This window comes from Vidua macroura, chromosome 6 (genome assembly GCF_024509145.1).
Source record: "Vidua macroura isolate BioBank_ID:100142 chromosome 6, ASM2450914v1, whole genome shotgun sequence".
NCBI lineage: Eukaryota > Metazoa > Chordata > Aves > Passeriformes > Viduidae > Vidua > Vidua macroura.
The window spans coordinates 52,199,981-52,225,977 of NC_071576.1; the positions used below are offsets into that span (position 1 = coordinate 52,199,981).

Genomic DNA, 25,997 nt, shown 5'->3' on the forward strand with positions numbered 1-25,997 from the left:
CCTCCTACCACAATTTTCTTAGCTATGGTAGTGAAAAGTAAGAAAAAAAAACATGCAAAGTGCCTGTAGAGAACAAAAAATAAACATATAGGTTCAGTTCAAATATTTCTTTGATCACTGTTGCATTCCAAAAAGGTCCAGTGTAAACATGCAGCACCCATACAGAAGAATTCTGAGAAGCAAATACTTACCTTGAAATAGTGGGATTAGGATTTGTTAGGATTGTTTTGGCAAAGCCTCAGGGCTGTTGACATTAAGTGTCACTGATAAAGGAAGCTAAAAACTGGGAACCGCCAATTCTCTTTGCTATGGGAGAAACACCACGCTGCAAATGGATGCAGAATAATGAACGGCTGCTATTAAGTGGAGCAATCCCCCTGGCAGCTCATTATGCTGGAAGGTTAAACAAATGTACTACTCCAATCCAGTTGCTTAACACAGCAGCACTGATAATATGGGCTGCACATGCTTCCCATTCCCAGCTTCAGAACAGAATCCGAAGGATTTCCTTTCCGCTTTCACGAGAAAAAAAGAATCCAAATCTTCCTTAACAATTTGTCTGAATAAACTGGAGCGGGCTTAAAGTGGAAGGAGGAAGAGATTGCATGGAGCAAGCAGCATCATGTTTTATTTATCTTCTATTTTCAGGTCAAAGGAAAAGGGTTTTGTAAAATTAACATTCTGGGAAATGTACCTAATTGCATTAAGCATGAAGGCATTTGTGCCATGAGCAGTTCAATTCTGTAAAGTAAAAAACATACTCTGTTACTTGAGAAATTTATAGTACCCCAAACTCCAGGCTATTACTTCTTTCATCACTAATTCCTCTAAAATTAATAGGAATTAAGGAGAAAAAATAGCAACAAGAAATCCATTTTGGTCCCAAGGTCAGATTTTAAGTTCTAGGGTTGGATATTATATTATTATTACTTTCAGTCACTAAGTAATCACAACATGCTCTGTGCAGTACTACCAAAAAATAAAATCTGTACTCTGCTCTCCATCACCCTTCGCACAAATTTCATGTGTTTTAAAAGAAAAAAAAGAAGTTCCACCATGAACTGTCACCACATTAGTCTTCCATGAAATGTTACCACAGCATATACTTGGAATAAAAGAGAAGCCTCAGAGTGCTCTGAAAAGTGCACCTTGGATAGCATGGAATATTTCCTAGGATTTCCCCATTTCAGGTACTTAATGGTGCTTGAGACAGAGCTCTTGAAGTAAGAAGCTGGAACTTGTTGTGAATCAAAAAGAATACAACAAATATAATGCACTACACACCATTTCCACATGCTTACACTTTCTTTACTAATCTTGGTCACCCTGCCTCAAAAGTTATTTATTAAAATCACACAATATGGGGAAAATGGTCAAACACATGAAGGACCAAAGTACACATAAAGGACCAAAGTATGGCTTTCACCCAACTCTAGAGAGACACGCAGTCCCTTTTAAGCTTCAAAAATAAACTTTCAAGACTAAATTCAATGTATACATATAAAATACAGAGATTATAAATGGGGTGAATACGGAGTGATAATTCACTGTTTTCCCTAACACAAAAACAAGAAGGTATCTGAACTAGTAGGCAAGAGACTTAAGGTAAGCAAACAGAGGAACTTCTCATGCAATGCAAAACTCAGTTGGAGTAGAATGTTGAGGAGTATTCTACACAAGTATTAAGATGGACTCAAAATAGTGAATTAGACAAATTCACAGGCAAGGGGTCTATAAAGAACTCTAAACCACAATTGTCTGGGTACAACCTTCAGGGCAGAAAATCCTTGAAGTGCTGGCTTTCAGAATCTGGGATAGTGGACCATCCGTTTATATTTGTCTGTTTCTGATGCCCTTCCCTAAAGATCTGCTGTTAACTGTATTTATATAGGATCAGGTGCAGCTGCTTAGTGATAACTTACTAATGCAGTGCACAACATATTCAGAGATTCACTTTAAGCAGAAGATGAACTAACAGAAGTAAGGGTCTTGCTTCAAAGTACAGAAGGGGGTGTACTTTATGTACTGTGAGGAGGAGAGATGTCCAGCTGGCCCTGCATCAACACCAATGGCTGCTGCAGTGGTGCCTGAGGCTCAAATTACAAATTTGTGCTCTAGATGTACAGTAATCATGACATTTCTTCAAATGCTAGATGCAGCCTATAGACCTCTTGCTCATCACAGCCAGAAATGACAATTAGGTACATGCCAACAAAACAAAGATTGTATTCCTGTTATTACTCCTGTAAACACAATTAGGCCCAAAATATCTTATTATTCTTACCTTCCAGACTAGGTGACCTCTCTAGTCCTGTGCACAAATTAATAACTTGCTAACATAGTATGCAAAAGCAGCAAGATCATATTGCTGCAGAAGGTTGGTAACCCTTTCCACAAAACTCTTAAAACTAATTGAGTACTCATTCCTTCACACTGCAAATTAGCAATTCCACAGCTTGTATAAAATCTGTTTGCTACAGTTTGGCACAATTCCCTAGAAATGCAGTGCAGGTAACACAAAAGTTATTCAGAAATTTGTTCTGTCTTGCTGGCATTCTTACTGGAGACGTTGGGTATTTGACAGGCATGGAGACAGAACAACTCCAAAACCCAAACCAGAGGTATTGGCTATGTGAGTGAAGTATTCTGACAGAGGAATATGAAGAGAAAACTGTATCCATTTTCCACATTAGCAGAAAGCTTTCATTCCTAGTGTGGCATTCTTAAAAAGGTGCAAATCAAGCCCAGAAATATACAGGAAGGCAGAAAGACTGACAAACTATCACCATTAATGTTCCAAAATGAGCAAAACAAATGAAAACTATCCCAAACTGTTTCGATCATGAGCTACTAAGAGCATCTTCTCTGTACTGCTTTACAAATAAATATAATTCTGTATGCAGACAATTCATCTAGTTATCAGTCAATAATAAAAAGTTCGTACCATAAATAGGTTTCAAAATTAATGCAGAGGTTAAACAGAGGTTTAATAATTACATGAGCAATAAAGCTTTGTTCCACTCCAAAATAAAGGAAAACACTGAGCTAAAGAAAGTTTTTATTTCTGACCTTTCTCAACAGATCTTGGCAACCACATCACTAAACAGTTAATTCAGGTGCACACTGCTTTCTCTTTAATGAAAGAATCTCAGCAGACAGGGAATTCTGTACTCCACTAGGAATACTGTGCCTAGCTGAAGGCTGCCAGAGTCCAGCAGAAATGCAACACAAGGCCACAAAGTCCAACAGCAATTTTTCTCCAAAAGACTGAACAGTTCTTCCTCAGGCAGCAGGTTTATCCAGACATTTTCTCTACCATATTTTTCAGGTATTTCAGACTTGTCCACATTCACTGTCTCCATGTCTTCCAAGACAATCTTGAGAGAGATGAAATGTTCTGAATATAGTCCATGTGAGAGCGCATTTAATCAGGTGAACCAGATGAGAATGAACAGACACATTCCCTTGTTCTTAAACAGGAACCAATCTCCCATTTAAACTCAGATTTATTCCAATTGTCAAGTAAAAGCACTCAGACATCTTTAATGAGCATTCATGAAGAATATATTTCAAGGGTTTACTTGCTGTGCTTTTTCCCTTCATCATTTCTAAAATGCCATTGCCAGAGCTGTCAGTATCTTCATCCCACCCAGATGTCTTCATCCCAAACAGCTCATTAGAAGAGATGAAGACAAGCACAGATGGGGTTCTGTAGCTGTTGAACATTCTCCCTTCTTGAAGAGGTACCAGGCATCTCAAAAAAACAGACACCCCCCGTGCTTTCTGCACAAGAGCACACACTTCTCAGCACCATGAGAAAAAAATCCATTTTTCTTTTCCCTAGAAGCATCCTCCTTTCACCACCTTCTCAACTTCTACAGCAACAAATCAGCCTTTTCTCCTTTATTACTCCTGCTTTTCCCATCAGACTACACTAGTCTCTCTCTTGCACATCTGCTTCCATTTTCTTTCCTCTTTCTGATGTTTCTTGCTTAAGCTGTCAGGAATAACCTTCCATTACAGGTCCATAAAACAGATTTCTTCATGGCTTTCAAATCTGATTTGCACTCTACTTCCAGGCCCATATCTCTGCAATTCCCAAAGGGATCTCCAACAATTCTCTGGATGGGTATTGCATCATAAATGTTGTATCAACAAAGTCACATACAAAAGAAGGAAAAATAACTTGCTTTTTGAGGTTAGAAAGGAAAAAGTACTTCCACAATATTCCACAGACAAATTCCAAGGGAAAAAGCTATGAAAGTCTTCTATATGGTACACAAAATGAGTCATGCACTGAAGCAACAAACAGATTTGAAAAACCAGAATATGATGTGTTGCTTGGAGTGTTTTAAACAAACTGTACAGAGAAGTAAAAGGCAGATTCTCTGCTTCAAAAGCACGGGTGATATCCAGAGCCAGTAAGGGTCTACTGATAACTATAGGCTTTCCTTGTTGTGTTCATGCTGCTTCTTCAATGGTCAGAGCCTCACAGCATGTGGGAAGACCAAAGCCTGGCTCTATTGTGTATTCAAATATTCTAGATATACAGAAATTGTGATTTTTCTGCTTATATATGAACAATGAGAAGAAGTATAACAATTTCAGGCACCCTGCCTTCAGCAGTAATTAGTAGTGTTGTTTCTGGGGCAACTATTTTGAAGACTGCTTCTCAGGTCTGATTTCATCAGCAGGTCTGACTCCTGCTTTATTTTTTTCAAATTAACTACTTCTAGTACAGTAGTTAGCAAGTCCTAGTAATTAAATCCCTAGACATAGAAGTGCCTGAGATTGAGAAGCAGGATGTTTTCTATTGCCATCTGTGTAGCAGTTGTCTTCTGGGCAGTTTTCCTTATCTCCTGTTAATGGGTCCATCAATGTCTTGCCACATGACTCAGACATAACTCCCCCCAGGAGCTGTTTCTGTTTAACAGGTGATCAAGCACCCACCCATGACTCAGAATGACATCAGCCCATTGCGAGATGTTCTGCCCAGGGGGGAGGAGCTAAGCATTCCCACCTAGATGTATTCTGGGATTTTTGGACAGAAAGGCAGCCTTCCCACAGGTTTCCAAGAGGACACAGCTGGGGTTTCCACTGGACGACTACACCTTTTCTACAGGATCACTGCTCCAGCAGAAACCACATCTGCCACTCTAAGAGGACTGCAGCCACTCCAATTTGGACTGCTACCAACACGCTGGACAAAGGGGTGTCAGGTTGTATTCTGATTTTATCAGTGGTCTTCCTTTTGTATTATTGCATGTATTTTGTTTCTTTTCCCAATAAATTATATTTCTGAGTCTAGGAGTCTCTCACTGGTTTTGCTTTCAAACCAGAACAAGAAGCTAGGCAGAATTTAAGCAGTGAAGAAATAGAGTATCTATTTGTTTGCCAGTTCATGTCTAACAATCATGGCAGCCAGACCTAAACACCATCAGCCTCTAGAAGATCTGCTCATCCTGGCACCTTACCGGGAGATGCACACAAGGTTAGGGCTGTGACTGTCTTCCAAAACTTACAAGCCATTTGGCTGACTTTTACTTCATTTTAATTTTTTCCACCAGATTGCAAACTCCAGTGCCACATTCAATATTACCAAATCATGTTTTCCCTTTAATTTTTTTTTTAAGAAGTTCTTTATACCTTTCTCACTGGATGGAAAGTTGATTGCTGCAGTGTGCTCTCAGGGGAGTGGCTCCTGCCACTGGCTGCTTCATCTAGTGATTGTGACAGGGAGGGATTGTCACTTTTATCAAGAGAAATGACAGGCTTCTGGGCATCAGCTTCTGTGGAGCTCTCACAGACCTACAAATCACAAATGAGAATTTGTCTTTTCAACAGTAACAGGAAGAAAAACAGTAACAAATTTGCATCAACTCACAGCATACACATTATGAAAAGCCCAAAAAGCCTCTCAAACAACAGATGTTCAAGGCAACCTTAAGCAGAGAGAAATGGAGAAAGTTCTCTCTCAAATATTAATAAATTCTTAAAAAAAAAAGAAAGACTCAATAAAGCTGCTGAAATGTACAGCTACACCAAAAGCTTGCAGTCTGCCCTTGCAGGTAATCTACTTTGAGAGCTATTCAAGGTGGCAGCTCCACAAAATTTACACAATGGTAAGTCCGAGACACCCTTCCACCACTTAAAATTAATTTCCAAGCCACTTTATTCTGCAGCTGATCTGCCTTGTAGTTTGGATGTTCACCACCAAGGACTGTCCCTCTTTCAAAAGCAGGCTCCTTACTAACAGAGGAAAAGGGAAGAGATGAGCCCTGCCGACAAAACGGTAGCACAATAGCATGTGCGGATAATGATTATAAACTTAAATTACATGATGCAGCAGCAAGAGAATGGGAAATAACTCTCAGACCAAGAAATTGTCTTCACTCTCTTCAATAATAATTCAGAATCTAATGCTTTTTAAGGACTTAGGGCTTAATGTTTCCAGTAAAAAAAGAGTTGAAATGCAGAGTGAAACTACTGCAGTCCTCCAGTCACCTATTTACAAAGGAGGAGTGATGGTGCTTTTATTCTCCCATGTTGCTGCTCTCCTTGTCTATTGAGAGATTCAGATCTTTGGGACCCAGGGTGGTAATGCAGCCCTTTTTCAGAAAATTTTGGCCCAATCTGCATGAGGCATGAAGCCTCTCTGCTGCATACACAGAAAAGACACCAACAGAAAGTTCAGAAAAACACATGAAATCTCACAGGTGTCCAATTTCTGAACTTATACTGACTAAATGCAGTAGGAAATTACTTTGAGAGAACATACTTGTGCTTCATCTTGGACTTGTTGCTGTGCTGGGGCTGGCTGTCTCACTATGTAGTTGATCTGACCAACTATAGTCTGTTGAACATGCTGAGGTGGCTTGGCTTGGTTCAGCTGCAAGCTGGACTGTCCTTGGGCCTGCAGGAGAAGCTCCAGATCCTTTTTCATCTCCTCCAGCTCCAACTGATGGTGCATGATGTCCAGGCTCTGCTGGATGACTTGCTTGTGGGTGTTCTCGTTGTGCCCTGCCGAAGGGGATGCCAGTGGCAGCTGCTGCTGCTGTGGGGGTGGCTGCAGCATGTGGTTGGATTTTATCTTCTGGGCATGGCCCAGCTGCACTCCCACAGCTGATGTCTGCAGAGAAGCCTGTGGGTGGCTCATGGGAACCTGCTGAGTCTCGTGGGACACACCAGCACAACCCTGCTGCAGCTGCTGGGATGGGAAGGACTTTGCCACCCTCCCGGACATGTTGTCCAGCTCCGAGTGTGGCTGCTGCTCCAGCCCAGCCTGCGGGAGCTTCACAGGCTGGGGAGCACCCCGTGGCTCTCTGTCCTGGGGCTGCAAGCTGTACTGCAGAGGGAAGTGCTGCTGATGAAGTGCAGGAGGCTGGTGGAAGCTCTTGTGGTGGTTCGTGTCTTGGTAAGAAGGCTGAGCTTTGTTTGGGTGAGGAATGCTGAGGCAGTGGGAGCAGCACATGGGTGCAGAACACCGGATCGCAGGTGGGAACTGGTGTGGCTGGCTGCTCTCCAGCTGGGAGGCTGGGGAGTGGTGCCCATGGTACAGAGAGGATTGTAACCCTTGAATATTTCCACGGAGTAGCACATCTGGGTGAGATATGTGTCCACCTTCCATTGTGAAACCCCCTGGAAAAAAACCAGCAAATTTACTCCCTCCTATGGTCTTGACAAATATATACAATAAAAATTGTACACAAGGAAATGGCCGTTTCCTTGCACATTTCAAATATAAATGATATTCAAATATCATTTGCATGCAAACATGCAAACACTCTGCCAACATCCGTTCAAGACAAATTTTCCAATATTTATCTAGTTATTTCAGTTCACACAACTCCCACTGATGTCAGTGAAACTCACGGTTGAATTACCCAGCAAACACTTTGAAAAACTGACCCTATTTTATCTTAACTGATGGATATGGCTTATACTTTCATTTTTACAGAAGTATGAGCTTATATTCTCATCCATAAGCACACATACAAAAGACAGCTTCCAGGGGGCAAGTGACAAAAATAGAAGATTAATGCTATGTAGGTGAGACTCATAAAAGCTGAAAATAAAAGTGACTTATGAAATCATCTTGTCCATGCTTCTCATCAAGAGATTATTCCCTGCAACACTTCTGATAGTGTTTTACCCCTTTTAGGTTTTAGTACCTTAAAATGGGAAGAGAACTGCTCTTTTAGATCAGTGATCAGCCCACTGAGCTGAATTTACAGTAAAAACCCATTGCAGTTGGAAATCTGCAGCTGCTGGGAAACAAAGTCACAGTATGGTCATCTGTTATATAGGTAACACTGTAATTGTTGTAGAAACAGTGTCTTAAAACCATCTTTGTGCCTTTCAATTGCAAGTGTCTCAACAGTGCTCAGCTCATTTGTCCACTAAGAGAGTGAAAGCACCAGACACCTCAATGGTCTTTTGGTGAGTGGATAGAAATGGAGAGAAAAAACAGGGAAGTTCAGCTACACTCATTTTTCTTCAGAACACAGCAGGAGTTTCAAAACTGGATGTCCCTTTAGGCAGAGGTACTGTATTGTCTGCATCTGTCTAGCCTAGCTTTAGGAATTTGCCTACTATAATTTTCTTACCCAAATTGGAGAGTTGCTTAGTCCAGTAGGAGGGATCCCAAGCAAACCTGATCTTCAGAGGGGGGCCAGTGTCTGTGTTACAGTTTGTCTCCAACAAGCGCTGGATCTGAAACACAATCTGGTGATACATTAAAGAACAATGATTTTATTCACAGTTCTAAGATGGTGAAAAATGGTGCATTTGATCAACATCAGAACCTTAAAACAGTTCTCACAATTACTGCACAACAAGCCTTGCTCTTACCAGTTCCTTACTGAAGAGAAATGGGATGGTTTTTTTACTACACACGGCCCAGCTGATGAAGTTCTGAACATGTTCTACCTGTCTGCCTAAGACCACAACACCTTGCAGCTGCTGCTCCAGCCTCTGCTTCCTCTCACTGGTGATTTTCTGTTAATAACATGAATCAGTAGAAAAGGGCTGTCATTCTTTAGACACACATAACAGATGCAACCATTTGCACTACATTATGCAGTATTTGCAGCAGTACTGTTCTTCACAATCTCTTTAAACCACCCATCACAGAAAGGAAGCAAATCCAGCTCAGGAGATAAGTCTGAATTCAGGAAGAGCAATGACTTCTCCAGGAGCAAACAATCTGCATCATTCTGGCCTTGGTTTAATAGAATAACATAACCCAAGAAAGCTGAAGATGTTGGATCAAATCTGCACCTGGGCCACTTTCTTGTCTGGAAATTCTGATCAGCAATTTTTCTCCTCAGCACATTTCAAAATAAAATCTCATATACTTCAACTGGACATGTAAAAACTGAGGAGTCAAAACTCAAAAGTTCTGTTACAGAAATTAGACCAAAGAATCATTTCTGAAACAGGGGATTAATTGTGCTGCTATTGGGCTCCTAAAAATTAAGGCTCAAAATCAGAAGCTGGTTTGTTTTCTAAGTACTCAAAAGGTGCACACATATTCTTTGTAAATGCATTAGAAACTGTGGTTAACTCATGATAAGGAAATATTTTGCCACTTTGCCCTGAATCTTTGTCAACCATTGATTCCACATCAAAGTCTGCAGGAAAAGAAACCCCCAAATATTAAAAAATATAAGGAATGGGACAATAGCTCCCACAGTCCATATTCTTTCCACTGGCACAGGGATTAAATTTAATTTAGTTTGATTTCCCAAGGTATCAAATGAAACTAGCTTTACTTACTTCCAGTTGTTCAAGGAGGATATTTGTTCGTTTATCAATTTCATTCATCAGAACCATCTTGGCCATTTTTATTTGGTTTTCCACCTTTTTGTACAGATGTTTTACTTCAAGCAACCTATAGGTAAGAGGTACATATCCCTGATGTATCATTTATTCACTGCTCAGCAGTTATTTGCTACAAGAACTGATCTGTCTACTGACAGAACTGCAGTGAAAGTTGTATCATTTCCCATCAGTTCTCCCCCACTTCTCTGAACCCTGACCACCCCTCTCTGGATGTGACATGCTAATGCTGATGGATTATCTCAAACATCATGTCAAGAACAGCCTTTAGCTCTTTTTCAACAAATACATGCGTAATATATCCAAAACTTCCTGTTTATACTAGATTATAAATAGTATAAATAGATTGGTACTCTTGAAATGGTTTTGTTAATGCAGAAGAGAGATCCAACTGCTACTAAATGCATAATCAGTAGCTGAAATCCAGTTCAAATAATTAAACATTTTCATTTTTATATTCATCTTGGTAAAATTGCACCTTGCTTTGAAGTTTCTTTAAGAAATAAGGGATCGTAAAAATTATCATTATTTGCAATATTGTCAGATTATAGCTCAGAAACAGATTATACAAAAAAAATCTTAACTCTGAAGTCAGCTGTCACATGCCTTACAAAGAGTATGGAATTGTGTATTACAGCACCATGACTTGTCAGTACCACTTAAACATGAATTTGATATTTTTAATCTCCCTATTCTTTTCTACCCTCCAAGAAAGAAAATAGAAGCTGCCTTTAATTCCGTTAACCTACATTTAGTGAAAATATTATTTTTACAGATCACCTACTTCCATGGGAAAAAAAAAGAAAGCGTAGCAATTACCTGTCTTCAATCTGTTTAGCTGAAACCTGAATCCCATTTTTTTTCTCCTCCACCTTAGTTATGACATTCTCCAGGATAATTCTCTGATTTTGCAGAGCTTCATCAAGATGCCTGAACCTGTGAAAGAAGGGACAATTGTCATACTGTGGTTTCTCAGTTCATGAGCGTACAGGTGAGAGCAGGGAGGGTTTCTGCCAGAGCAGTGAGCCCTGTGCTAAATCACCTGTGAGACAACTGAGCTGAGTTTGCTGTGGCTTTTAAATTCAGAGCAGCCTGCAGCTTCAGCTGGCAAACACAGGTGAAAAGAGTGAAAACACAGATGAAAAGTGTTCAGTGCTGGTGAGCCCCATTGGTACCTGTGCTCCTTGTGCTCTGACGGGAGGCAGCTGTGGCAGGTGAGGGTGTCACATGTCTCACAAAACACCTTCAGTGCCTCTTGAGAGTGCACTGGACAGAACAACGAAAACTCCCTTCCTTCATCTTCAGCTGCTGAGGAATGCAAAACAAAGCTGTCATCCACAAGGAGAGCTCAGAAAGAGAGTAACCAACCTCACCATTTCATGTCAAGTCTCGGTAACATTTTTTAAAGGCACACAACCAGGAACCATCTGACTATCTGAGGCTGGGTTTCCTTGCATTTTTTCCTTACACATCCTACGAACTGAACACACCAGGAACAAGCCATCAAAACAAATCATACTGTCCTCTAACCTCTTGTGACTTTAAAGTATCATGATTTGGAGTGCCTGCCTCACAACTTTAAATACCCTGGTCTGGTAAACCACTCAACAAAACTATTGTAAAATGTAGAATAGCAAACATATTAAATAAACTTTCAGTTACAGCAGAAGCAAGGAAATCCTTTGTTCTTAAAAAGTCACATGAGCAATTGTTTTCCAAATTTGTGTTTGTTGCAATGCAGTTCATAAACTTCAGCAGCTGGGGCTGATATTAGGCCCTAAAATCTGTTCTGAAATGGATTTTCTAAAGAGTAATATGATAAAGAGTAAGAACGGACAGCAGGCATGCAAAGTAGAAGCATTATTTCTGTACAATCTATTCTAGCCTTTTTTCTGAATGGTAGAATTGTTTTAGAAAGAAAGAACACTGTCAACAAAAGATGCCAGAAAAACACAAAGATAAACCATGGCAAAGCCAGCCCTCTACCATCAAAGAAAAGCTTGGTTGCTTCCTTACAGTACTCCAACAAAGACACTATCCCATTACTCTTTACCAACATGTGGGAAATTAAACAAAACAAGCATTCTTAGATAGCACATATTGATAAAAAAATTTGATTATGCAGAGGCATTAATAATTTATACATCATTATCTGCTCATATGAAATAAGAATAAATATTTCCATTTTCCCATGCCAAACATTCTATCTATACATTAAAAAAAAAAAAAAAAAAAAAAAAAAAAAAAAAAAAAAAAAAAAAAACCAAACCTGATGCAGAGACCACACTCTCATCCTGTAGCAAAATGAAGCCTTTTATAGATTCAGAAGTGATAACTATTGCAATTTCGCAGACCCACAGAGTGCAGCAAGCTATACTGGCTCAGCCACTTCATTTTCAAATGGTAAAATTCACAACAGAGAAGTAGAAAGGCTAAGAAAATCTCATGACTAACAATGACAATGCAAATATGGAGAAAATCCATGCCACTCTAAAAAACACATGTCAAATTGCCCAGTTTTTAGATTGCTATCTACTCTAAATATTTCTGAGGAGCTTGATTTATTTCCTCCAGTTCAAGTAACTTTCATTCCACCTTCTTAACAATGTGCAAGAAGATAATTTGTGACAGATTAGGCCAAGAGTTTATGTAACAGCCTTACATAGCTTACCTTGTTATGAATGATTTACTGCAGTACCATGCTTTATTCTTCAGGGAAGTTTATTGGTTTATGTCATTATTGAATCAAATGCATTAATAAAGATAGCACTAATAAAGGAGGAAATTAAATTAGGTTTTTTTAACCCACTCCAATATTTTCTACTAAAAAGGATCAAACTGAATTCACCTTGACAGCATTTTTTTTTTCTGATTATATTGCAAATATGTACTTTTATATTAAAACCTGCAGCTGAAAAGCAAATAACGAAGTAGTACAACCAATATCTATCCAAGGAGGATGTCAAAGATCATCCCCTATGTGATCAGATTTTACATCTTAAAAGGGAAAAATTAAAAAGACCATAATAACTTTCTGACAGTTTATGGGCTGCAAAAGCCTTTCAAAGTGTTCTGTATCTGCAGAGCATACAGGCTATTTTCCTGTAAACTCAAGATCAAGTTTTCCATATTAAACTCAAACTGATAATGAGATGTGGTCTTTAAGGTCCAATATACTGAAGTTACAATCCTATATAATGATTTCCCCCTTTTTCTCTCTCTAAAGGCCTTTTAGCCGTTGGGTGATTGTAGTCATCCCAGAGAATTCATTGGGTTTTTTTAATACCATGTCAGATTTAAGAGACAAGTAGATTTCAAATGCAAACTAAGAATAAAACCAGTATTATCTAATTGCAACCCAGACCCACAGCCTCTGCCACCAGTAATCCCCTGAATCAATTGACATATCAGTGAGAATTGCCACTGAGCCACGATAGTCTTGACCTACTTTTTACTCAGCTCAGAGCAACACTTTTCAGTTTTGAAGTAAGTTTAATACTTAGAAAACAGGTACTAAACAAGTGCACAACCTTGTTTTTTCTAGAAGCAAATACCTAACCACAACCACCCATTTTAGCTTCTTAAAAAGAACCTCCCTTGGTGAGCAGAGATAGCTCAGCTGCCCTAGATGCTGATAATTCATCATTTGAGTTACCATTTTCTACAGCCTATACCTTCTTTATCTCAGGTGGATCTCTTGAATAATTAACAGAACATTTTAAATCTCTGCTCCTCTGATCAATTGAGGTCAATTTTGGAAAAGCAATCTTAGCTAATAGAGTTCTGCCTCCACTTCCATAATTCTCAATGACTCAGACTCCTCTCAAGTAAAGCTCAAGAAATAGTTTATTAAAATTAATAGAAATAGGAAGGATTTAATGTGTTTGGTGAGGGTTTTTTGCTACTTTACTTCATTTCTGACCCAAGGAATCTAACACTGCCAGAAGAAGGTCTGGCTTTTACAAGGGAAATGGCAAAAGATAGAGCAGTTTAAAAGCGCAAGACTTAATAGTTTCAAGAACTTACAAAGAAGGTGGCTGTTTTCAGAACACCCTACACCACATAAATCCTTCCTGACTGACAATGCTGTGTGTTTATTTCCAGAAGGGAAAAAACCAAACAACAGTCTGAGTTCTAGTATATCCCAATATTTTCTTTCTTTGAACTGTTCTGAAGGCATATCTGTTGTAAATAGATACAACACATATTAATAATAATAAAAATAATACAAAAGCACAATTACATTCCAAGTAATTTCTATATTAACTAGTCTATATATGAACTACCAAGCTCCTTGTTCATGTTTTGTTCAGCACATGGAATTTAGTACTAAACTAAAATTCTTTCTCATGTTTTTATGTGTCTGCAACTTTTTATTTATATAGCACACACAGACTCACAGCTAAGCCACACATGATTTCTCACCAGTATTTGTCAACAATATGAGCTGGTAATCTTTGCTAAAGTGACATGAAATTATAAACAGTTGGAACCTCAAAACCACAGTCCTTATCTTGTCATCAACTTGAGAAGAAAAACATACTGTCCATCTAATCAGGACATTTGAGAGGAAACTGGGGGACTTCAGTTTATATTATTTCTTAGAAAAGACCCAAAAAACATTTAAATGTAATTTGTGATTTTTATTATTAGCATTCTTATGGACTTCTTTTGTTTACACTCTATTTAGGAATTGTATATTTTGTGTCAAGTTCCTCAAACTCTGTTTGATATGACCGCCCTGTACTTAATAAACCTCCCTCTATAGCAAGTCACATCTTCTACAAGAAAAATCCTAAAGGAAAATAAAATAAAAATAATCAGTGGGCTTTTTTTATTCCTTTTTCTGTTCTTAATCTTCCTTATGAAGAAGAATAAGCACACAGCACAAATTCTTATTTTTAGCTAAAAATTGTTTATATAAGTTTAGGTTAGCATACTCTGCAGCAGATTTCTGACATAGAAGTAAAGCAAATAATGACTAATAATAGGAGATGATAATACTTTCTGTAGATCACCATTGTATAGGGATGAGACATATTTGCCAGCAGGTTTAATTTGTGCTTGCTCAAGCACAAATTGAAAGGAACATCCTGTAGTGATCACAGCCTTTTGCTGTCTGTGACTCCCTCACACACCTTGTCCATATGCACAGGAATTGCTTTGTCATGGTTTTCTCAGTGAAATTACCAAAATTGGGACAGAAATACTGAAAGGGCAAGGCCTGTTGCTGTTGTAGCCCTTCTGACCCATCACTCCACAGATTGGAAAGGCACGTGGAGAATCTGTCAAACACAAATATCCAAACTTTTTTCCAATACCGTGGAATACTGACTGTGGCAATGGCCCTAAAGTTAGAGAAAAATCACCTAATCTCTTGTTGACACGTACATATCCTTCTGAGTCACACAGAGCCTGTTGTCTGTGGCACAGAGCCTGCAACTGCTCCTTTTGCAGCTGAAAACCGATACAAGAAAGAAAATTCCAGTGTGCCCCCAGTACCTGTGCAGCCTTTCAGGGATAAGGACAGGAAGGGGTCTCCAGGTTCCTGGCCATGCCTGTGCTCTTCTGTGCATGAGCTGCACAACCACTTATTGCATCTTGTGCAGAGACTGTGAGCAGGTCTCTTCTCTTTGCACCTGGAGCAGCTCTAAGAACAAAAAGTGCAATTACACACATGCATGACAAATCAGCTGTACAAAATGTTGTCCTTAACAGATATGATTCAGACTGCTTAGTATTTTTTGTCCTCAAATTAAAGCAATCCAAGTTTTTTTAAGAGTCTGGTTTTAGCTGTGTGACACTGAGAAAAATACATAAAACATCCTAATGGTGAAACAATCTAGAAAACAATGTGGGGACACCCACACACTATTATTGAAAAACTTAGTTCCTATATTTAAAGAGTTAACCAGAAATTAGCTCAGTTTATATCTCAATATCATATGTGGCGGAGCCTAAAAAAACTTCTATAACCAAAATGCAAGAATATTTAAATTGGGAAACAAAGATTGTTTTATAAAAAAAGTGATTAATCTAAAATGTATCCACCTAGGTCCAGCTTAGGAAAAAGTTAAGGAAACACAAGTCACAGGAACACCTGGAAGCCTTAATTAAGTATTCTCTCCATTGACTCAACAATGTAGGGAATGCCCTTTGCTATATAGGTCATGCTGCCTGGACATATCACAAGAGGGAAATGAACAGAGCAGCACAGAAATGAAGTGGGTAATTCAACATCTGGTATCCAGAAGGAACTCAAGAGTAATTTCAAGATAGCTACAATGATAATTCCTTTAAAAAGGTTTTGTTCTAGGCATAAAACTCACAATATTCATGTATTTGGCTCACCACAGCCACAAATAGGTACTCGTGGGCAGAGTGAGCACAGTGATTGTAAATTTACCATTATGAAAGCATAAAAAGGCTTTACCACCACTTTATTAAACTTAAGCATTTCCTTCAAGATTACAATATATCTACTATAGCTATGTACACACATACATATCCTCAATATTGCTTCTACTCAGGGCTACTCAAGCAAATAGGAATAGATGGCAAAATCACTTCCTATGTTGTCCTTTCTCCTGGGCATCAGCTGATCTTCAATCCAGCTGTGAGCCAAAATATTTGCATCCCAACTATTTGATGGGAAATGTGAAGAGAAGGATACAGCAGTCTGTGCTCAGCTCAGAACCCCTGATGCAAGTTCTGGTGAGTGTAAGGGAAGGGTTTCTCCTCATGGTGGCTCAGGAAATAGAAAGTCTGAAGGAAGAACTATTGCAGTTCTTAGCTAGTTGTCTCAGTTTTCAATCACAGCCTTAACACTTAGTGAAACATCCAGATCCACCTAAATTCTGTGACACAAGTGAATCAAGTTCAGATTCACTTTAGCACAGGAAAAAAAATTGTTTTGCTAAAATTAATTTAAATTTTATCATTTCCTTCCATGAGTCTGGCATTTCACAACAGGTCACTTATCAAGCCATTACTCAAGAGCTTCTAAATATTCATTCTCAAATAGGTTGGGCAATTCTTGACAATAAGACAACAAAGCAAAGTTTTAAATGCATTTAATTGTCTAGAGAGGGAATTGTTTGTGCAAGCCAAAATGCTATTTGCTTATCAGCAATGTTTTCCAAAGGGTACATACAATAATTTAAACCAAAAAGCCTAATAAAACTTATATAACCAAAAAGCAAGAATATTTAAATTGGGAAACAAAGATTGTTTTATAAAAAGAAGTGACTAATCTAAAATGTACCTAGCTAGGTCCAGCTTAGGAAAAAGTTATGGAATGCTCTGCCTTCTCTGCCTTAACCAAAAGTGTTTAAGCACAGGTTTACCTGCAGCAGTTCAGCTGTCAATCTGACTGGAATTTGTATTGACACTGCACTGTGTTAACAGTTAAGTTACAGAGTGCTCCCAGAGTTGCATTATTTATGATGTGGAAGTGGGCTTTTGGTCAAGAGATTCTGAATTGTGTATTTCTGAAACTGCTGCTGCTGGCATGTAGCACATTCTATCGTTCATGTTCCACTCTCTCACACACTGAGACACCTTGCTGTTTCCATACACTTTGTTACAAGCCTTGACAGACTTCCATTTGAACATAGAAGGAAAATTAAGATGATGATGGCGGCTCAGATGTGTCTCAGATGGCTGATCTGGTGCTTCTCCTTTTGGTATCACTGGTGGTGAAACTGTGGCTTTAATTTGGAATGTGGTGGTAGTGGTTAGAGATAGCAAGCAAGCAAAGCTACATGATTTGACTTAATAAAAAGGAAGCTGAAAACTCTGAAGGTTCACAAGTTGCTCTAGGGTACTCCTATGCTCCAGCAAGGAATCTGCATTATTGAACTGCTCTTAGGACTCCTGAGGGATTACAGAAAAGAAAAACCTTCTTTTAAGGATGGCAGTCTAATGCTTTTGAAGACATTAGATATTCTCATTTGATTTCCTTTTTACACAAATTCTCATTGAAAAGTAAATTATGCAAGTCACAGTAATTAAGAAGTCCCAGTATAATAAGTGCATTTTAAAAACTCAGCAGTATCTTTAGAATTTTCTTCCTCTCTTTGGAGAGTGCGTGTGAGTCCACCCCTTCTCGTTTTAGATCAACTTAGCCTGCACTCTGCAAGCAATGTACACCTGAAGATGTCAATACAGTTTGCTTGCCTTAATTATTTTTTATGTCCTCAGAACACTCTGTGGATTAGGTTACACATTTTTTACTTTTTAACAATACCCAACTTTCTCTGTTCCTCCTCTCCACCCAAACTAGTGGCAACTAAGCTGTGAGAATAGTCCTGCCTGTTCACTGGGTATTTAACAGAAGTTAAATCCACCTATGTACAGTGCCAACTCAAGGCAAAAGTAGTAATCCAATACCTTCCTTTGAATCCATTCCCCAGTGGGAAACTGCAATGTGATGCGACTTTTTTTATCATTAAAACAGACAATCAGAAAATTATAACTGCTTACGTGACCTAATGGGTGATGTTGGTGTAACAATTTAGTCAAGAGTCAGCTCCTGTGGCTAGCAAGTAGAGAGGGGGGATCATCCCCTCTACTCAGCTCCAGAGAGGCCACATCCAGAGAATTCTCCTCATTTCTGGTCTCCATAACTCAAGAGAGACAAGGAGCTACAGGAGAGGGTCCAGCAGAGGCCACAAAGGGGATGAGGGGTGTGGAGCATCTCTCCAGTGAGGAGAGGCTGCAAGAGCTGGGCCTGGTTAGTTGAGAGAAGGCTGAGAGGAGATCTCATTAATGCTTTTAAATATCTCAAAGGTGGGCTAAGAGGATGGTGCCAGACCCTTCTCAGTGGTGCTCAGTGACAGGATGAGGAACAATGGCCATAAACTGAAACACAGGAAGTTCCACCTCAAAATGAAGGTGTGCCACCCTTAACACTGAGGTTACAGAGCACTGGAAGGGCTGTCCAGGGAGATCACGGAGTCTCCCTCTGGAGACATTCAAACCCACCTGAATGTGCTCCTGTGTCACTGCTCCTGTGACCCTGCCTTGGTGGGGAGTTGATGACCTCTAAAGATCCCTCTAATCCTAACAATTCCACAATTGTTTACTTCAAGTTGAGAGCTAAAAGAGGACAATGAGGAATCCAAGACATTCAGTACCTTCCTAATATGTTGATTATCACAGATACATTAGTATCAATACATTTAATGAACTACTTAAAATACAGAGAGTAAAACTCATTCTTCAACTAAAGTTTTAAAATTACTATGAAAGCAGTATGTCCATCTCTGGTAATGAAGTAATTACAGTGCTGCATAAGCAAACTCTAAGAGAATCTTTGTTGTTCAAAACAAGATTTGCTCTGTTTTCAGTGCTCATCTGGCAGTGTTTCAACAAACCACAACTTGTGGCTTTCACTTACCTTTGCCATAGCTGAATCACCAATGGGAAAGTCCTTGAGGAAGAAATTCTCAACTACATCCCTTGCAAAGCAGGTCTGTTTGCACACAGGGCAGGAAAGGATACCTGAATAAAAAAAAAAAAAAAAAAAAAAAAACCAAAAAAACCACCACCAGAAATAAAGCAATGCACACCAGCCATGTGAACCAGGAAATTATATAAACCACCACACTTCAGTGTTGTGGCTTTTTTGTATCACAGGGGCAAGTTCCAGGAAACTAAGGCATTCTTCAAGCCTTAAGTGACTGGTTCAATATATAGAAAAGAAAAAGCAACAAAATTCCCAGAAAGACACCATATTTCAGTTGACTAATTTCCATGTTTATTGATGTCTGTGTGTCCAAATTCTCACCTGGCTTGGAGATTATTAAAACTGAGCTGCATTTTAAACTGTACCCCCTTGTTACAAATCTAACTGTGCTTTCTGACATTTTCTGTGGTTCTGGAGCAGCTTTACCCCACCCAGAGGCGTACCCAAGCATAAAACACAAACTCCTTAACACCAGTTTTACTGTGCAGGATGCAATCCAGGTGAAGAGACGAGGGAGTAACGCGCTGTTGGCAGAAGAAACAAGTCAGAAAAAAGATAAAGGATAAAAAAAGTTTAATAAGGAAAATTATTATAGTAAATCCAGAGGTGGCAAAACATGATCTCCCCTAAAGCAAAGCAAAGTGAGCAGCAGACCTGGCTCCACCCTCATTAATAACTGAGCACAACTGGGTGAATCTCAGTGTCTGCCCGGGCTGAGAACCAAGAGTCCATAACTGTACACCTATATTTTTGCACCTCTGATGTTTCATCCCTTGACTTCTTGGCCTAGGAGCTCTATTATATTTGGCTGTGTTGGTTTGGGGTTTTTTGGAAAAGGGCACTGCATTTTTCTGGCCACATTCCCGCAAACTACTGTAGATGTGAAAACAGTCCTTTAGAGAGGGTGGTGGTGTGTCAGTCTATTTCACCTTATCAAGGTGTATCTTTTTTTTAATCCAAGTTTTTTACATTCTCTTAAAAACAGAATTTCCATGTTCACCTTGCCAAGCCATCTATTTATGATCACATTTATGATCACTAACAGTATTTTCAATGACTAAATGGTTTAAACTCACCTAAAGTAAGGTTTTAAAGCAAGATCAATGATAATATTCTACTGTTCAATGTGCTTTTTTTCTTTAACTCAAAATTGTTTGTGCACTGTAAATTAATTAAACCTTAAGTTGTCTATTACTCTTCACATTACACCACTATCAGAGCCTCTCCTGTTTTCCAGGTGCTTGGTATTACCTGTCCCTTGGGAATGGCTCCTGCAGTCTCTGCCCAGGGGCAGGATGCTAATTCTGAATGTCCTCAGTTTCAGATCTGGGCTACTGTAACTTTAACAGCAGCATTTTACATTGACAGGGACACACAGACCCCAAAACATTCCTACATTTCCACTTCTGACAAAAGCACTGCTCAGATGTCTGAACATGTTCGTTTCCCTTCACAAATGCTTTGAGGAAACACTGAGTTCTGGAACATCTTGTTTTAAGAGTATCCCTTACTAAGAACCACTTCCATGATGTTTAGATCTTTTTTAGCCCAAATCTTATATGAAAGCAAAAGCACAATTGCTTTCTATTTTTTTCAAGGTTGCATTTACACAGAACTGTGGTTTGGGGGCCCAAGTAGCAGACCACAATCTACCTAAACTATTCATTTTACTGTGCATTTCACACAGCCCTGAGGGTTCATACAGACATGACAATGAACAGGCTGTGCCTACAGGTGACTGTGCTGCTCAGCCAGTCCAGGGGAAGCCACCCCAGGGGAAAGGGCAACACAAGCAATTTCCAATGCTCTGCTCATCAGGCGTGCAAAATGAGCCTTGTTTAAGGGTGTTTGCTGGCAGGAGTTACAAGGATGCTAAAAAAATTATCAGATAAAGAATGGCAGAAAGCTGAAAAAATCTTTTAAACAGTTCCTCCACAGTTCCTCTACTTCCTATAAGGACTGAAGCTGCAAAAGTATCTGAATTAGCTACAATTTTTGTAGCTAATCCCATTTTCACATGTTACACCCTAGCACAACACAATTCTCTTATATTGGTGGCGCTGAAACCTCTCCATGCTTTCCCAAATTACTGAGTATGATGAGACTTTTAGGTGCCTGCTAGCAGCTGTGTTCTCTGGAGACATGCAAAAGCAGGAGGAGGCCAGACAAGCTGTGTTACACTGACAGTGCCTCCTACTCCTTGTAAATGGTGCTTACTACAAGCACTTGTGAATTGCAGCTGTAATTCCTGGGAGTTGAAACACTCCTCAAGATTCCCTGCCAGCCCTGTAGGAAGTGGCACAGCTGGAACAGCAGCAGGAATAAAAAGACAGACACATTCTGATTGATAAGCTAGGAAGCAAGATACCTGCTCTGCAGGCAGCTTCTCAGATAAGTCTCAGGGGACGTGCTCTAATTCTCAGTGCAGTCAGGAGGAAACCAGCTCTTGACTTCACAGAGCCACCTGGAGCCCTTGGGGATTGGAACCAGTTTCTTCCTCCCATAACAGCATTACCGGCTCTTGATCTGGCTAACAGTGAGAGAAAACCTCCACGCTGAGGCTACAGAATACTCTGCAAATGGGCCAAGAGGGAAACAGCCAACAGGTGATTTTCTGAAGTAAGAAAGCCACGATTCTCTCAGTTACTCTCTCATTTACCTGCCACATGGGTGAACATGCACAAACTATTTCTGGGAACAGCTGCTGATTGGGAAACAACGGAATGGGGCTTTGTCCCAGCAAGGACAGCTTCTATCAGCACAGTACACAAGGTAATAAAGGTTACTATTGAAGTTACTATTCGTTGTAGTAAAGTGGAAAAATTAGAAGAAAAAGGCCTCAAAAAATCAGGCCTGCCCTGTTAGCCTGTCATTTCTTCTAAGTCAAGCTAGCACTTTGCAAGTTCCCATGTGAAAGCAATCCTGGTGTGAGCAGCTCAGCATAACAATCTATTCCTGGGCAAAAAACAACTAGCACCTGTATAAACTGGTTTTACACCATCAGATAGAAAAAGGAAAACTATCTCTCACAAACAGCCTTTCCTGCACATACACACTGGGGGTTTGAGTGACCAGTCAATAAAGGATAATAACTTGTTACTAGCCAATAAAGTAATTGGCAAGGAAGTTACTAACCAACTGGAGTCACACACGAGGTCTGTAAAACTGTATAAAAACAAGTTACCTAAATAAAGAATGGACTTTTTCCACTCTGAATGGAGTCTTCATGGTTTATTCCCATAATTATTTCATTATGTTCCAACACTATTCTGTTAGTGCAGAGTGTTAAATCAAATTAAACCAATTGAATGATACCTCATGGAATGCTTATGGCCTCAGGCACGTTCATGTGAGCTTTAAATTCTGCTAATTTGTTACAAACCATTGAAGGATAGAATACAGCATAATTAGAATGCATTTAGTTTGATAATGAGCAAGACAATCTTTATCATGTTTTTAAATTTAAAACAACTTCAATAATTTTTATGCTTAGAAAACATAAATCATGCATGGATTTCAGTTCTGCACAAAAGCCTACCTTATATATTTGCTGAGAAACACAATCAACAGTTTGAAGGTAAATTACATTACTGCTGATTAATATTAAGGAACATCTAAAAGTGATTTCCTGGATGGCACAGCACAATTTTCTCTCAGGTTTTAGATCCAAGTTATGCTACTAAAATCAGTGTTGTTCCAGAGATACACATGGAGCAAGTTGCACAGGTCAGAGCTTTGTTTTAGACCATCAAGTACAGCTTTGATTGAGTAAATGTCAAAGTGTGTCTCAAATATCCAAGTAAATGTAAATTATAATGATTTCAAATCTAAAACTCCCTTGAGATGAACAGAAGGCATGCAGAGCCATCAGCTTAATATAGAAAAAAAAATTAAAAATAGTAGTTAAGAGGGAAAATAATGGGGACACCACAGCAATAGAGTATTGGAAGTCATTACCTACTCACAGGTGGGCTAATCAAAACCACCTAATACTGAATCCTATAGCTAAAACTTTTATTAAAGAGCAGGAGACAAATTTGCATCTTTCTAAAAGAGGGATTGCCTGAGCATGGTGGCTTTGGAGATCACACTTGTTCAGCTAATTGGGTTTATTTGATACCTTTTCCACTTAATAAAAATCTGTGCTCTATGGAAATGCCCCATCTTTTTCAAAATGAATTCCCCAAAGAATCAAAAGTTAGCTTGGCATAATAAATACTATACAAAATGAACTGTGGAGCAATTAACCTGAAATTAAGCAAGTAATTACATCCATATTTACAAACAGCCACAAGCAGCATCACACTGTGCTGGTGCTCAGAGTACAAACCACCAGTAAGGCACATTTTCCTGGAAATCCCTTACCTGTGCTCTGGATAAAGAGCCAGAGAGCCACCCACAGAGTCACCTGGTTTTGGGGACAGCAGGGTGGTAGGAACTGCACACACAGGAATTTCCTGGGATCAGGCAGTGCTGTGGTGCATGCTGAAGTCACTACGCCTCTCCCTGGGGCTGCTCCCCTGTTTTTGGCCAGGAATTCTGGCAAACCAGCAGGGAAGAAAGGTGCACTGAGTCACTACAAGGTGCAGAGTTTTTTTTCTCCTCTTGCCTTCTTTCTTGCCCTTTCCTCTAGGATTCATTCAGGCCTCTGAAGGCTTGCTTTGGTTGCATTTTTCCCAAATAAAAATCCCATAGTCGAAATGAACAGCAGTGTCCTACTTTCCTTCTTGCCTGGGTCTTCAATCCTCAGACTGGAGCAGAAGGAAAGAGAGGAGCTTTTCCAAACCCCGGTAGCAGCAGGTCTCAGTGCCATTCCCTCCCACAGTGCTTTTTGCAGATCATAACCTAAATATTTTTCTTGTCTTCCTACCTTACCACTGCCTTCAAACAGCACTGTTAATCTGTTTTAAGAACCCGCACTTTGCAGACAGCTCATTTAAATATATCATGATTAGAGCACTGTGGGTGAAGGGAAGAGTAGTCAGAAGCCCTGGAGACTCACTGTTTGTACGTATGAGAATGATGCAATTTCTGGATCTAAACAGCAACTCAGCAAGGAATTACAGGACTCCAACAACAGTTTACATGTTAGGAGGTCAGGTACAATTGTGGTGTCTAAAGGGAGGCCAGCATTGATATCAAAACCTCTAGAAGTAGCAAAAAGCTGACAGAGATGTTGACACATTCTATTTTTGCATGGAAATTAAACTGGTAGGAAGGAGGTAGGAACGTTTGCATAAATTATCTTTTAGAAGTTCAGTGCCTCCTGCTGTTTAGCACTCAAAATTGTTATTGATGACATCCCATTTCACTGCTAAAGAGATGACCATCAATTTAGAAAAGATAGCAAGGATCCTAATGCTGGATTTAAGCCCTGTTTCATTGTGGTACACAGAATAAATCCCTACTTCAGAATTAGATGCAGGTTAAACAACATACAAGATATTCTCAGTGTATTTGAGCTATTGGCTACTGAAGAATCGCTGGAGACCACACTGCACTGAAGAGACTCCTACAAAGTGTCAGCACACATGGGATGTGGAGGAACAGCCCTACATCCGAACCCTTCCAGGGCCCCACTACTCCTTTCACCCCCATCCCCAGCAGCCTTGTGCACCTGAACATCACCACAGAAGGCACCAGCACCAGAAAGAGCTGTGTAACTCTACGTGTGGCTGTGTTTACATGCAGGCACCTCTGAGCCCTGGAAAGCTTAAGCAGCAGATGTTTACCTGGCTGAATTAGTTTGCAGCCCTTTTTCAGCAGCCACCACGTTTATTTCCACTCTCACATTCCCATCAGCCAGAGTAACTTGACAGAGGGTTGGGGGAAAGTGGAATTTCAGAGGCAGTGGATCCATTAGTGAGACACAGATGCCCAGTCTCCAACTCCACACCTGGGATATCCAAAATCAGCTTTCAGGAAAAGAACAAGGTTCTGCCTCATCCTGTTCAAGCCCCAGCTCCCCACAGGTTGGATCTCTCACATCCCACAGCACTTAGTGAATGGAAGCCCAATGCATTGGACCCTGCAATAACACTTAAGAGTGTCTCTTTGTAAAAGTACAAATAAATAAAGGACTAGAATTTCAGAGTAGTTTCAAGGTTTTTACTCCACCTATACTGCAGCAATCTAATTTCTAAGTGACAGACCTATGGATCATTTACAGAAATCATCTCTGAAGTGCCAACTGTAACCTCTCCACAACCCCTGGACACCAAGTACATGGAAAGCCACAGCTCACAGCTTTGTTTCAAGGTCTTCCAGTTTGGCCAGGGTTAAATAGAAAGAACCCTCAAGCTGGGTTGAACCCTCAGAAATAAATCAATGCAGATAATTTACTTATTATTATCATGAGAATCGATTAGCATAAAGGAACAAACAGTGGAGCTACTACGCACACCACATTTGTACTTGCTGTCCACATGTTGCACCTATTCCTCTGCTCTTTTTCCTCCAACAACCATCAGAATAATTATTCTCAGAGAGCATTAACTACAGCTCAAGCTGCAGGCATAATTTACATTTCCTTGGAGACCCAATTATAGGTTATAGGAAACAGCTCTGAAGATAAATAAATATGAAACTGTAGAGTGGGAGGTTAACTAAACCCCTCATTGTTTCACTTGCCTTTTGGGTCTGGCAGCCAAACAAGACAGTGCAAAGGCCTGACTAACTTTAAACCCAC

The 25,997-nt window shown here is 39.7% G+C and overlaps 1 protein-coding gene across 1 annotated transcript in view; it reads right to left on the reverse strand.

Annotated features, from left to right (window-relative positions):
- TRIM66 (tripartite motif containing 66) overlaps positions 1–25,997 on the reverse strand; it is a 46,425-nt gene that overhangs the window by 14,650 nt on the left and 5,778 nt on the right. Inside the window, exons 3-11 of the mRNA XM_053979721.1 lie at positions 19,241–19,344; positions 15,343–15,490; positions 11,016–11,148; positions 10,660–10,776; positions 9,778–9,892; positions 8,851–8,997; positions 8,607–8,724; positions 6,779–7,638; positions 5,647–5,808 (exon numbers count right to left, since the gene is read on the reverse strand). Coding sequence (XP_053835696.1) covers positions 5,647–5,808; positions 6,779–7,638; positions 8,607–8,724; positions 8,851–8,997; positions 9,778–9,892; positions 10,660–10,776; positions 11,016–11,148; positions 15,343–15,490; positions 19,241–19,344 — 1,904 coding nt within the window. The remainder of the gene's footprint in view (positions 1–5,646; positions 5,809–6,778; positions 7,639–8,606; positions 8,725–8,850; positions 8,998–9,777; positions 9,893–10,659; positions 10,777–11,015; positions 11,149–15,342; positions 15,491–19,240; positions 19,345–25,997) is intronic.